We start from the raw sequence: 15,450 nt of genomic DNA, 5'->3' as shown, positions 1-15,450 counted from the left end.
CAGCAAGCTCAGAAGTTCAGAGATGCCCGAGATGAGTTCCCAACAACAAGTGTGGCCGATGTGCACCAAATATTATTAAGGATGTAGAGAGGAGGGGGAAATATCTCTGCAGAAGATGCCCAGCTGGTGAGGAGTGACTGTGATGCTCAAGTCACTTGATGAATCCCATTGGCCAAGCCCCTGGAAGACCCCACCCATTTGCAAGTGTAAAATAAGTCTGTAAAGTTCTATCTCTTGTATCACTTGACCATATTGCGTTTAGCCTGCTGGCATTATATATATTTATTTGTTTTGTTTTGTTTATCCCTGAAGAGGGATCAGAGGAAATGAATTTTGAACCTGCACCATACGCCACCTTGCAATATTACCCTGATCCCTGCATGCAGCGGTGAGTTGGAATGTGACATAAGTTTCTCCTATCACAGATTTGATCCGAGTGCCTTGTGTAATTATTATCTTTTCTGCTAGCATGCAGTGGCAGCTGGGCTGCATGGGGGAAAAATGTGCCACTCGCTTCATGCTCGGTGAAGCTGATTATTATTTTTGGCTTTCTAACTGGTTATTGTTTAATTATAGGCATCCATTTAAAATATCTCCCCTTTCCTCTTTGGCTACAGAAAAGATATCTGATAAATAATATGAAAGCCAACAATATTTTAGCCTTGCGCTTGGGGTTAGACTATTACTGTGCTTTGAGAAGTGTCAAAAGTACTTTTTAAATGAAAAGGCTCCTGGACAGAACATAAGCATTAGTAGAATACCTAGAGTTCTGGGTATTTAAAAGATGAATCAAGTAAATTGCCCAGAAGATCCAAACTGTAGACGTTTTTTGCTATCTTGCTGAGATACAGTCATTTCCAAAGAATATTTTTGTGTGCTGCTTAATAGTGAACATTGTGGCTAAACAACAACTCTTCTTTTTAGTGTTGTTAAGCTGTTTATAGCTTTCCAAATGATAAAAAAGCATGTCACAGAATGGGGTCTCAGTGTATCAGATTGTTTGTTTCTTCTAACAGGCGTTTGCTATATTTGAACATGCAAATGACATGCAGACGCTATTTTTCCAGTCATAAAGCGAGGAGAGGTGAAGTCCTTTCATTGTGATCTCTTGTGAGACACTCCTTGAAGGATAGCTTCTGTCTGGATTATGAGAGCCTGTTGGCCAGATACTCCAGGGTTAACTCATCCTTCAGCACTTTGCCTAATGAAGGCTGCTTATGTTGCAGAGCTGTCTGTTTAAGTAAGTGCTTGGTTACTGTCACATAACCCAGGGGATTATAAAAGCTTTGTGATCTCTTTTTCATTAACAAGATTTGCCATAATGTGTTTCTCTTCCCCTACTCCACGCTGATACGTACCCAGGGCTTGCCCCATGTGATGAGCTCTGTGGGCAGTGTGGAAAACTGGCAGAGGGAGAGAGAGAGCCTGAGGTTTAGGGGAAGGAGGAGGGCTGGTGGAGAGAAATAGCAAGCACTCCTTGGCTACGCTGCCTTCATTGGGGAATGTGGAACATAGCAGGAGGGTATTGGTTTCCCCTGTGAAACCTTCCACAACAGAAGTTGTATTGCTCTTGAGACAAACTCTGTCAAATTCTGATCTCCGTGAAATCTGTGCAATCCAACTGACCTCTGTGAGGGTGTGCTTGGTGTGAAAGAAATACAGTGAGAATACCTACATGGGAAGAAGATTTCTGATGATCGCAAAGAGCTCTTTAATCGATCAGACAAAGGCAGAAGCAGATCTAGTGCCTGGAAGGCAAGGCTGACCACATTCAGCGTAGAAAGCAGGAGCAAATATTTAAAAGAGGGTAATTAATCTCTGGAACAACTTGCCTACGGATGTGGTGAATTCTCCATCTCTGAAAATCTTGAAATCAAGAACGGACCTCTTTCTAAGATACATGCTGTAGTTCAAGCAGAAATTCAGGGCTTCACTGAGTGAAGTTCTCTGGCCTATGTATCCAGGAGGTCAGTCTGTCATAATGGCCCCTTCTGGCCTTAAAAATCTATTTAAAAGTAAATCCTTTGTCTATAGCTTGTGGTCCAAGCTTTGCGCCTTATGGTCACACTGAATTTTTGCAGATACATGTATAATAGTGTGAGAGGAGGGTGCAGGGTGATTTGGGACTGGTAATGTTTGACAGCCCTTGATATCAGGTCCCCTGGTCAAGTCCAGCCCAGGTGAGTAATGCCCACAGGTCGTAACCATCTCATGGCTATTTGCATGGCATGAGAGGTGAGTTCAATCCAGTTCGTAGGGTTCCAAGTCTGCATTATAAAAGCCACCCCTACCATTGGCCCCTGTGTTGGCAGGCTCGGCAGAGAAGCCAAGGTCTGCATCTTTTTCCTTCTCATTCCTCCACAAGGGGCAAGGAATGTTGACTGAACTCCGAGTGGGCACACTTATCTTAGAATCATAGAATAGCAGGGTTGGAGGGGACCTCAAGAGGTCATCTAGTCCAACCCCCTGCTCAAAGAAGGACCAATCCCCAACATGAAGGTAATTAGGTTAGACAGGCATGACTTGCCCTTGGTGAATCCTTGCTACTGCCTGAGCTGTGCTGATCCTGTGGGTAAGAGGATGTAACAGGATCTTTCATAGGGAAGCTGTTGGGATTTTTCCAATGGAAGTTTTCTGCTGGAAAATGCTGCTTATGAAATTAAAATGTTTTACAGGAAGTATCTGTTATTAAATGTTTCCTTTGGATAAAGTCAAAATGCTTCTTTTTGACCTTTATATGAGGATGATATTATTTATATAATACCCAATAAAAAACCAAAATGAGAAAGTTGGAAGGAAGCATTTTAACTGCATTGAAATGAGATGATGCATCTGTATCATTGTTTTGATATTTCCTAAATGAAATCTGGGGGAGCTTTCAAAATGTCAGAATTTCCCCCCTAATGGAAGTTCCAAGTTGCAACTAGCTCTACGTCATGGACCCCCCCCACACACACGCACACCCCTTTTTTAATAAACATATTTAGTGCTAAGTATGCAAATCCTGCTGCAATTAGAGCTGTTTCTCACTTTGATTTAGGGCATTTTCTTAAACACGACCTCCTTGTTCCTGGGTGGTGATTCAGCCACGTGTCCATGGGCTCCCTCCAGCAGAGGAATTCTGTGCTGATTCTGGTGTGCCTGGCCAATGTGTTCCCTGGGGTAGTGACAGGGAAAGTGCTCTGCGGATTTTACACTTCCTTTGCCATTGAGCACTAAGAACTGTGGCTTTTAGAGTTTTCCTCCACGTCTTTCCATTATGCTGTCCCCAAACCTCTTCAGTATTACAAGGGAGATTGAAAGGCCGATGATGTGAGATGATCCCCATGGAGTTTCCTGGGCCAGCAGGTGAGTAGAATGGGGCCCTGTAACATTAACAGTTATTTCATTAATAATACTTACATATAGCACTTGTTGTCCATAGGTTTCTAAACCCTCAAGGCGGGGCGATTGTGGCACTGGTTGGTGAGGGGATGTACCAAAGGTCATACAGTCAGTGGTAGAGCCTGGAATAGACCCCCGAGCCCTCTGATTGCCCCGTTCAGCGCTGGCTGTCCTAGACCACTCTGCTTCCTGTCCTACCTTCCTGATGTCCTTGCAGCCAGCTCAGGGCAAGTACCCATCTCACAACACTTCTGAGGCCATTTACCACTTGCTAAATGCAGCAGGTGAAACCGAGAGCACTCGTGGGTCACAATAGCAGAGATGAGCTGGACTAGTTGCAGCATATGGACCTGCCTTGAGAAGCAGAATATATTGCCATGAGCACTTCAGTGCTCCGTGACCTGAGCTCATGGCCTGGATAAAGAAATGGACCATTTGACTGGACTGGTCCCTGATCAATAGTGAAGACGTCCAAGGTAGAGCATGTAAGCAGGCTTCAAAAGGAGCAGTGAGCAGAAGAGGCATGTGGCTAAGTTGTTTCACGTTTTTCCTCAAAAGAATAAGACCCCAATGGCAAGTTAACGTCAAAACCAATTAATTCAAACAATAAAATAAAAGGAAGGGTACCATGTTTGTTATATTCCAAGAGAAGCTCTATAAAGAGTCATTCATTAGTTCTAAAGGTAGTTCAGCTCTCTGGCCCAGATCCAAGGTACTTAACCACATGCATAACTTTAAGCACGATTAGTCTCAGTGATCTATCTACTCATTGTAATCCATGGAACTACTTGTCCATAAAATTACACATATTCTTAAGTACTTTCCTGGATCAGGACCTTAGATATACTAGTAACAGGTACTATAGAAAACCTACAATAGTTGTGAGTCATCAAATAATCTACTTCTCTAAAATAGATGGGGGTTCCACCTTTCAAGAAGTGTCTGCCTAGCTGCAGTTGAAAGCTACTAATGTAAAACCAGGAAGGCACTGTAATTATGATCAAAGTCCCAATGCTTGGAGCTATATAATTAGTACTTCTCTCCAAGCCACTTTTTTCAGCTTAAGTCTAGATGGGGGAGTGATGTTTACAGATAAGTCACTCATGGTTTTGGAAATGATGATCATTAGACTTGACTTTACCTGGAAACTTTGCTCCCTTTGGATTACATTTTTCTTTGTAAGAGACACACCTGTTAGGAGAAACAAATTAACATCCTGCCTATCCTCACATCTGGCTCCCTCTTCACTCATGTGAGTGCAAAATATGTTGTCTCAAAGTTTCTAATTGCTGGCGTTTCGTAGGTATTTACTGGGGCAAACACATCCTTGGTGTAATTCCATTGAATGGACTCACCTATAAACTGCTCTTTCTTCTTTAATTTCAGGCCATATAAATCACACTGCTGATTGGCTCAGAGCCCACCCTTCTAAAACTCTCACTAGTTGCTTGGGCTTGAGAAACAGTCCTTGAATCTCACTGATAACTTCTAACCCCTGTTGAGTCTATGTCAGAAATATGGTTTCTTAGGCTTGGTCACAGTCTTCTTTGACCAAAATACAGATAAATGTTGAAGTTTTTTTTAAAAGAGGTTAATGGAAAAATCTCCTTCCAGAAATTTGTTAGGGTGCATGGGAGAATGAGGCAGAAGAGTTTTAATAGCTTCTTTTAAATGAGTGACCGTGACTTAGGTTCAATTATTGGAGAGATGTGGTCTCAGCATAAGCCCAGTAACCAAAACGCCTGAGTTTCTTAGATTCATAGAAGGGTCCGTTGTGATCATCTAGTCTGACTCCCTGTAGAACACTGACCACAGAACATCCCAAAATAATTCCTAGGGCAGAGCTTTTAGAAAAACATCCAATCTTTAAATTGATTGGGGATAGAGAATCCACCACAACCCTTGGTAAATTGCTCCAATGCTAAATTACTCTCATTGTCAAAAATGTGAACCTTCATTCCAGTCGGAGTTTGTCTAGCTTCAACTTCCAGCCATTGAATCACGTTATACTTTTCTCTGCTAGACTGAAGAGCCCATTATTAAATATTTGTGCCCCATGTAGGTGCTTATAGACTGTGATCAAGGCACTCATTAACCTTCTCTTTATTAAGCTAACTAGATTGAACTCCTTGTGACAGGTTTTCGAATCCTTTAATCATTCTTGTGGCTCTTCTCTGAACCCTCTGCAATTTATCAACATCCTTCTTGAATTCTGGGCATCAGAACTGAACACAGTGTTCCAGCCACTTTTGCGCCAGTGCCAAATACAGAGGTGAAATAACCTCTCTGCTCCTATTTGAGTTTATGCATCCAAGGATCGCATTAGTTCTTTTGGCCACAGCGTCACACAGGGATCTCATGTTCAGCTGATTATCCACCACGACCCACAAATCTTTTACAGAGTCTCTGTCTCCCAGGATAGAGTCCTGTAAGCATGGCCTACATTCTTTGTTCCCAGATGTACATATTTACATTTAGCCATATTAAACCGCATATTGTTTGCCTGCCCCCAGCTTATCAAGAAATCCAGATCACTCCAAATCAGTGACCTGTCCTCTTCATTATTTACTACGCCCCTAATTTTTGTGTCATCTGCAAACTTTATTTAATTCTAATCATTACATCATGTGTGTGCTTGGGCAAGTAGCTTAACTTCTCTGCTGTAACTCCCTCACGCGTGGAATAAGAAAACAATGTTCCTATACTTGTTTGCCAAATAGAAGTGTTGTGAAAGTTAATCCTTATAAGGTACTTGGCAAGTGAAAAGCCCTATATGTAAGTGCTCATTATTATTCACCTTGGGTAATAAAACAGAGATTTCTATGTCTGTGTAGGAAGGAGGCCCATTTGGGTCAAAAATGCAGGCCCCATCTTGTAATCAGGGACAGCTGAGAGTTATGCACAGCACAAAGATGTGTGCTGTGTCCCTTGTCCAGCTGTGAATCAAAAGGAAAGTTACTCTTTCAGTGGACCAATAGTCAGGGCCGGCCCTAGACCAAATGATGCCCCAGGCAAGAAGCGTCTTCAGTGCCCTTCCCCTCAATTTATTAAACTTTTGAATATCTTATTTTGTATTGCATTTGTAGCCTGTTTCATGACTTTGATGCACGATTTGCATGAATGATTTATCCCTGTCATATGAGACGATAAATTTGAGAACAACAAAAACAGCACTCCTAGCCCAGCGCCCCCCAAGCCAGCTGCCCCTAAATCTGGCCCTGCCTGTAGTAATTCTGGCACAAGTTGCTCATATTTCTATTTAAGACAAGCTGGGTGATATGATGATGAACTCTTGTCAGAATAATATTTAAAAAATAGTATCTGAAAACAAAATCAATACCTCACTCTGGCAGACAGGGCTAATCTGGTGCCACAGATTTCTTGCTTGTAGACAGCTGTACTCCTTACTGCTCACCTTAGCATACATACTACTATGCCAGGGCAGAACAATCATCTAACCAGTCTGGCATCCTGCTTGAACTGAAAGCACCAAACCCAAATGAAAAAAAACATGTGACTTGTTATTAATGTATATCTGACAGCACCTGCTAGGCACTAGGTGCTTTCCAAGCACATAAGGAGGATGGTGCCTGCTCCTGGTGACTAGGGTGATCAGACGTCCCAATATTAGAGGCTTTGTCTTATATATGCAACTGTATCCCTCCCGCGCCCGAAAAAAAGTGTCCTAATTTTTCACACTTGCTATATGGTCACCCTACTGCTTAAGCCCCTGGCCAAAACTGCCAGTGACTTCAATCAGAGCTGGACTGAGCCTGCTCCACCAAGAAGAGGGGTGCAGGAGAGCTGGTTTTCCTAACCCTTCCCCCCTACCCACCATGGGAATTGCTTGAGTCTGAAGACGTATGAGCCCTTGTCGTTTGTATTCTAGCCAGTGTAACTGTGGGAGCTGTTCCCCTTGGTAGGAGTCTTTAATAGGTGGCCAGACATTCGCAGGGCATATCACCCACCATTGCACTCAGATTTGCATGAGAGTTCATTCTTGGTATGTTACACTCAGGTGAAAATTTGGCCATAAGTGTCACAACAGGAGCTGCTGGGTGGTGAAAATGTTTGAAATCAGGTCCTAACTCTTTTTAGACCCTTATACCAGTAAATTATTTGCCTTGATAACACCCTGTAGCAGAGAGTTCCACAGGTTAACTGTACTCTGCATAAAGAGTCCAGCAAAATCTGTTTCAATTGGCCACTCTAATAACCGACAAAAATCAATGTGTTGCTGAGATGCCATAACAAAGGGGGAACTCAAATGAGTGACAGGACAACTTTAGGCTCCTGATGTCAATCTTTTCTTGCATAGGTTTCTCTATTGTTTTTTAAATATTGACGTCTGCTCATTGAGTTACGCCCTTCTTCCTGTATTGTGAAAGTGCAAGAGAACACAGGATAGGTCTTCTCTGTACCAGACATTATTGCGAGCCTTCCTTCTCTTGAGAAGAATAAACCTTTAAATAATCTTGGTACTTTAACATTTCTCTGTTTATAGAAACCCTGCTCTCTCTTCCCATCCACCCACCCTGGGTTGGTGTTGCTCTTTTCTGGACCTCTTCTCTCTTTGTTAGAGAGACATTTTTGTGTGGCGGATACCACATACTTTTCATAGTCATTGCCAAAGTGCTTAAAGTTTTTGCCTTAAAACCTCACACAAACTGCCCAGAATGTAGTAAGAAGGTGCCAGTCTGCTTGGAGATCTCTTTTGTGTTCCTCAAGGGATTGAAGTGGAAGTGAGTGGTCTGTTGTCTCTGTTTTTTCTGGCTCTAAAAGGGGATGGATGGAGAATTTATAAAGTCTTCAGTGTTTCCTTTTTGGTCTGAGGACAGAATCCTTGATTCACGGGATCCTTCCCCACCTTTCCACCTCCAGCAAGGCTGAAAAAATTAATGAACCAGACACTTAATGGCTCATCTGTTTAGATGTGCTCAGGATGTTCATGGTAAAGGCCATGAATATAATCTCCCATTTATTTGCATGGTCCCACCCTGCTAATAGTTAACTTGCCATGTCTTCTTTCTGCAGCCACAATGATTTACAGCCCTGGATCAGTCTTTTTTAGCTGCAAATAAAAGAAAAGGCCAAGGTTTGGACTGGATTTGTAGGATGACCACTGTGTGCACTTTGGAGCAAGGTGGGGAATCCACCCAAATCCTGCTCTTTAAACATTTCTATGCATATTAGGTTTTACAGTGGTTCTTCTCCTGGCCCCCCACCCACACCTTCCCTGTGCTCAGTTATATTAATATTCTTGGAAATACCCTCTCAGTCCCTTCAGAACAGAACAGGCCAGATTTACAAATGTATTTAGGCACCGAAGGAGGCGAATGGGCACCTGGTGCCATTTACAAAAGTGCCAGTGTCACTTAGGTGCCTATATCCCATTGAAAGCCAATGAGAGTTAAGTGCCTAACTTGCTTAACAGTTTTGTAAATCCTACTAGGCTTCTATCTGCATTTTTAAGTGCCCAAATACCTCTCTACATCTGGTCCCGTGTGCTTAGAATTTTAACAGGAGCTGCTGGGGAATGCACCGCTGCTTCAATGGGGATCCCGAAAGGGAATCTTTCCTTTAACATGTGGCTCTTCAGGCTAGAAGAAATACGAGACATGGCCCAAATTACTGCCTGAATTTGCCAAAGCCAGGAGAAGAAAGCTGGGCCTGTGACGTATCATAGAAGAAAACCAGCAGGCATGTGACCTTGGACTCAGACTAAAATACAAGTACTAAATGAATCTGGCTTTCCAGGGAAATAGAACATCGATGGGCCAAGTCACTTCAGAACATCCTCAGGTGTAACGATGCCACACCAGGCAGGGTGTCGAATGACTGGCTCGTGTGTGGTCTGCATGCCGCTTGTGTAGAAAGTGCCTGTTGCTGCCTCCCTTAGGGTATGGCTACATTTGGAATTTCAAAGCGCTGCCCCGGCAGCGCTTTGAAGTGTGAGTGTAGTCAGAGCTGCAGCGCTGGGAGAGAGCTCTCCCAGCGCTGCATGTAAACCACATCCCATATGGGTGTAGCGTGCAGCGCTGGGAGCCGCGCCTGATTACACTGACGCTTTATAGCGCTGTATCTTGCAGCGCTCAGGGGGTGTTTTTTCACACCCCAGTTGCAGCGCTGTAAAGTGTGAGTGTAGCCAAGGCCTTACTCTGTGTTAGCAGTACCTTACTCGGCAAGTATTAGTGGGCAGTACTTGTGGAGGAAGGTACTCCACACCCTGGGGCAGAATTCAGTCCAGATTGATTGCCGGCACCAAATACTGGCGTGACTTCCTCCTTCCTGTCTGACAATGACAGCTGGGCAACGCTTTTCCCATTTAGATTTTTTTTTAATGAATTCGTTTGTTTAAATTAAAATGTTGACAGAAAAAGCCCCTAAAAAATTCTGATGCAAATGAAAATATTTTTGATGTACCAATTATAATAATAATTGCAGCTGTTTTGGGGTATTCTTTATCAGCTATAGTACACATCAACACATCTGAAAAATGAGGAAGAAAAAAATTCATTTTTTCCCCAGCTCCAGTGATAAAGCGTTGTTAATACTCATCTTTTTTCTGTTTACATCATATACCTATATAACTTCATGTATATTCTAAATACCTGATTGTATCACTGGCCTTCTTGCTATGACTTCTAAACAGACTCCAGCTCCTTGCCCAGAGATGTAAGGCTTCTCTGTTGTTAGGTGCTATAACTATTGCTGATTCATGGTTAGTAGGTGGATTCGGTTAGCTGCCTCTAGGGAAAAACTCTGAACTAAATATTCTTATTTTAGACAGCAAAATTTAAAAAACCAAAACAACCCTTCTCTGTGGGAAGGCTCCATCTTCCATTGGGATAATGCAGTAGATGCCCTGGCACTAGCCACAAGCACGTTGAAGAACTGCACGAAATAGAAGTTGGCAACATGCAGCTGATATAAACATCACACATTTGAAATGCTCAGCTATGTGTGATCCTAGACAGCTAATGGCAATTCTTCTGTAGTGTAGGAAGCATGTTCCTGTGCTTTTGGAGCAGGAGGATCTGGATCCCATCCCTGTACTTTTGGAGCAGGAGGATCTGGGTCCCACCCCTGCTGAGTGGTGCATAGCTTAGTGACCACCAGGAAGTCTTAGTTGCAGAACTGCCAGCCATAAGCATTCCCAAGTCATGAGTCAAGCACTTAAGTCATGGGATCAGTTTACAAATCTAAGATTAAAAACAAAAGTGGTGTTCTTTGCATTTGCCTTTTAACTTTTGAGCCTTTTGGGTTCACTTTTGCAAGCTTTTCTCCACCTCCATGAGGCAAGAAACTAACATTTTTTAAAATCAAAGCTGAGATTCTGGTGTATTCACATGATCCCAGGAGCTAGTGCTTTAAAAAAGCACCAAATATCATGAAACTCACCATAAAATTGTGAGAGTTGGCAATACTACAGGTGTCTACGGTTTCATTGTGATAGAGGGGTCCAGTCCTACAAACATATACTACCAGGCATAGTTGCAGCGGTGAAGGAATCGGAAGCACTTCAGGTAGCATATAGCAGTAAACTGACAGAGTTTGTAGCAGGTAGCTTGCTAATTAGTTCCTGAAAACCTGCCTGCTTTTACTTCTTTTTTATATTTTTGTCCTTCAAAAGCCCTCACCAAATGTAGCAGAACATCTTATTTTCTGTTGTCATCTACCAACTAATAGGAATAATTTTATTTTGGTTGGTTTGTTTTTATCCTCCGAAGCACATTGGATTTCAGCTCATTGGGGGTGGGGAGGGAAGTCAGCTAAGCGGAAGAAGCCAGCTCCCCTGCACAGAATAAAATGACAAGAAACAGAATCAAGACCTTGCATGTCCGTCTGCTGTGCTGGTGTTTGTTTTGCATTTTAAGAATGATGCACCAGGAGACAAGAAGCTATGTTTTACAACTTCCCTCTTAAACTGAGAGATGGGAATTTTCAGCATGATGATAATTTTTTTATAGCAATTCAGTGTGATCAGGCAAATATGAGAGAGGAAGTTAAATAAACCTCCAGAACAATTTACGGAGCCAGAAATTTGTGTGATGAAAGCCATGGCTACGTTCTGAAAAGCAGGTGCTTATGGGAGCCAAAGTCTTACCTGGCTGAGCTTACAATGTCAGAAAGCTGTGAGCAGGGGATGGTATAAGCTGTATAGGTGATGTTCTGTGTCTGGGGACTCTGCCCCCTTCTCCTAAGATTATATGTATGAGGCTGAATGCCCAGAGGCCGTATATAATGTGACAGTGCCAAGAACCAAACGTAGCCAGCATGATTTCACCTGCCATGCTTCCTTCATGGCATGGGTCCCCTCTTTATACTAGGGCATGATGTCATCTCTCCAGCCTGTCTCTCTGGCCTTCTCAATGCCCCTGAATTTAGAGAATGTCTGTCTTGCGTGACCTGGGATAACAACAACTCAGCACCTGCTGTCCAGCGTGCTCCAGTGTCTCATGTTCTCACCAGCGTACAATCTGCAGAACTTCAAGCACTTGTGTAAACAAAGTCTGAGATTTGTTTGGGAGGACTTTTGGGATAACCTGATTCCATCACACTTCAGAAGGGTCCTAGTCGCAGGAAAATAAAAACGTTCCACGCTGGGTGGACTGTGTAAGTCACCTGGGGCAGGGTTCTCCACGACCGGTCCATGGACCAGCACCAGACCCTGAGATCTCCCAGACACAGTTTAGGAAGGCAGCAAATCAGACCCTTGTATCAAAAAGGTTGAGAAACACTTGCCTAGAGAACGTCTTGTTGCCGGCACAGATAGTACCCAAGGCCAAGCAACAGCGGGGGGGTCCGTCGCCCGGTGTGCCGCGCCAATAAACACACCAGGGTGGAGAAGCAAACAAAGTTTATTTGAGATCTCAAAGCGGTGCAGGGAGACTGACGCCTCAAATCATGCACACCGAACACAAGCAGTTTCCTCCTTTTATATCCCAGTTGCTTTTTGAGAACCTTTTCTTGCTGACTAGCTGATCTCTCACTCCCCCCTCCCTTTCCATCCAACTGCAGTATCTTTTCTCACTCACTCTTTTGTCCTTCCCCTTCCTCCCCCCTCTCCGCTGCTGAGACATGTATACTGTATCTTGAAACGGCCTTGAGCGGGCTTTAGCCTAGCTTCAATGTATTACAGCAGAGAACTGGCTGTTACAACCAAAAACTAACTGCTAACACTACATTTTTGCAGCTATTAGTACATTAAGTTACACTAGGTTACACAAAGTGTTTAACATGGAGGAACATTGGTTCATTGAGGCCTGAGCAGGAGGGCTTCATCGGCACTCATGATCTTCCACCCTCCTGAGTTACCTAGGGTTATGTCCAGTGACACCAACAGTCTCCTTGGACAAATAGTGAAGAGGCTGCCTTCAGATAATCCACTCTGGGTTTTGCATTGAGCTCAGTGTTGGCTGGGACAGGACCTGGAGAGCTAGACATGCTGAATACACTGCAGGAGCAATCCGCTGAGCCCACACTGTGTTCCCTGACAAGTGGCGTTCCCATCACCTGCGCTACAGTATACAACAGGATAAGGAGGCAGAAAGGAGCTTTGTGGCTATAGCTCAGTGTCCAAATTGTTTCCCTTAAGGCTTTTGTATGAGTTTACTGCTTGTGAAAGGGCCTGACCAGAGGGACCTGGAGGCTGATCTTACTTGGCAAATGCACCGGTACATAGGCAGTCGCAGTATACGCGTCTCCCACAGGGACCTGTCCCACAGGGACCTGCCAATGTGCAACAGAGCCTCCTTGGCCTCCAGAGGAAATATGAGCTGAGGGTGTGACTAGGATGACCAAACAGCAAGTGTGAAAAATCGGGCCGGATATAATAGGAGCCTATCTAAGAAAAAGACCCAAAAATCGGGATTGTCCCTATAAAATCAGGACATCCGGTCACTCTAGCTGTGACTAAGCACTTGTAGGTCAGGAACTAGGCGTGGTCCTCTGCAAAGTACCCAGCTCCCTGCAGGCCAGCTCAGCTCGCACAACATTTACACACCTAAGTGCTCAGTTTTATGCACTCTGAGTAGTTCTAGGGACTTCAGTGTCTTGGCAGGTCCCTCCCGAGTTGTAAGTAACTATACAAAGAGGGGTGGGGCCTTGGCATGGAATGGGCTACACTCTGTATAGGGCATGTGAAATACTTTGGGAATTTCCTTCAAAAGATTCCATATGAATGTCCAATATTTAACTGTGCAGTGATTCCAGCAGAGCTTGTCTGTATAGACCAGTAGGTCTCAACCAGGGTACGCGTACCCTTGGGGGTGCACAGAGGTCTTCAAGGGCGTACATTAATTCATCTAGAGATTTGCCTAGTATTACATCAGGCTACATAAAAAGCACTAGCAAAGTCAGAGCAAACTAAAATTTCATACAGACAATGACTTGTTTATACTGCTCTGTATACTATACACTGAAATGTAAGCACAATAATTTATATTCCAATCAATTTATTTTATAATTATATGGTAAAAATGAGCAAGTAAGCAATTTTTCAGTAACATTATGCTGGGACACCTTTGTATTTTTGTTTGATTTTGTAAGCAAGTAGTTTTTAAGTGAGGTGAAACTTGGGGGTATGCAACACAAACCAGACTCCTGAAAGGGGTACAGGAGCCTGGGAAGGTTGAGAGCCACTGGTCTAGACTGTGTATGTGTTTGTGTACACTAAGCAGAGGATTACAAATACCGGATGAACTAGAAGCTATCTATTAACCATAGACCCAGGACATAAACTACACGTTAATCACATGAGAATTCCTGGCTCTCAGTCCTTTGCTCAGACCAGATCGTGCTTTCTGAGAAGTTACATTTACACTACATACATTGGTGTATACTGTGCCTCTCCCTGCCCCAATACACCCATTATTTAACTGGGTGTGTTTTTTATTGCAAATAAAGTTCCTCTTCCTAAACCCTGTTATTCTGTGGGATGAATATTCCATTGGTATTTAGTCCACAATAGCTGATAGTTTCGGCCTACCACATTCACAGCCATGAAAAACATGTCACAGACTGTGAAATTTGGTCTACCCCCACCCCCGAAGTCTGGTCTTTTGTGTGCTTCTACCCTATACTATACTGATTTAATGAGGGGAACCAGCATTTCTCAAACTGGGGGTCCTGTCCCAAAGGGGAGTTGCAGGGGATCGCAAGGTTCTTTTAGAGAGCTCATGATATTGCCACCCTTTCTTCTCCACTGCCTTCAGAGCTAGGCGGCTGAAGAGCGGCGACTGTTGGCTGGGCGCCCAGCTCTGAAGGCAGCGCCCCGTCAGCAGCAGTGCAGAAGGAAGGGTGGCAATACCACACCATGCCATCCTTCCTTCTGCACTGCTGTCTTCAGAGCTGGGTGGCTGGATAGTGGTGGCTGCTGACTGAGGGTCCAGCCCTGCAGGCAGCAGCACAGAAGTAAGGGTGGCAATACCATCCCATGCCATCCTTCCTTCTGCGCTGCTGCTGGTGATGGCTCTGCCTTCAGAGCTGGGATCCCGGCCAGCAGCCGCCGCTCTCCAGCTGCCCAGCTCTGAAGGCAGCCCATTGCCTAGAGCAGTGCAGAAGTATGGGTAGCAGGACTGCAACCCCCCTACAACAACCTTGTGACATCCCCCCGATACACACCCACCACCCCTCCCTCTCCAGGACCCCTACAATTACAACACGGTGAAATTTCAGATTTAAATCTTGAAATTTACAATTTTAAAAATCCTATAACCATGAAATCGACCCAAGGGACTGTGAATTTAGTAGGGCCCTACTGATCATTGCTCCCTTTTACCCACATTATCCTATATTTTAAAAAGGACAACAATCACCTCCCAGATCCAATGGGCAGCCCCTCAGGGCCGTGCCTATCCTGATTTGAACCAGACACTGTTGTAATTTAGCTGGAGGTGTCTGGTTCTCCTTTTTCTATCCACTTTCAAATGCCACCAGTCTCCACTGATGGAATTGCATAGTGTTAATTATGAGCCAGTTTCAAATAAGTGACTATCTTGCTGAAGATCGGATGCAGCTGGCTGAATTGTCTTTACACTAAGTACAATAAATAGTTTCCTATTC

The 15,450-nt window shown here is 43.9% G+C and overlaps 1 protein-coding gene across 1 annotated transcript in view; it reads left to right on the top strand.

Moving 5' to 3' along the window:
• The first annotated feature begins 311 nt into the window (after window positions 1-311).
• The window catches only part of TP63 (tumor protein p63), a 138,190-nt gene continuing 123,051 nt past the window's right edge, over window positions 312-15,450 (top strand). Inside the window, exon 1 of the mRNA XM_030576268.1 lies at window positions 312-388. Within this exon, the coding sequence (XP_030432128.1) occupies window positions 327-388 (62 nt within the window). The 5' untranslated portion in view covers window positions 312-326. The remainder of the gene's footprint in view (window positions 389-15,450) is intronic.

This window comes from Gopherus evgoodei, chromosome 9 (genome assembly GCF_007399415.2).
Source record: "Gopherus evgoodei ecotype Sinaloan lineage chromosome 9, rGopEvg1_v1.p, whole genome shotgun sequence".
NCBI classification, from domain to species: Eukaryota; Metazoa; Chordata; order Testudines; family Testudinidae; genus Gopherus; species Gopherus evgoodei.
The sequence above is the reverse complement of the archived record's forward strand: the minus strand, read 5'-3'. Positions and strand labels throughout refer to the sequence as shown.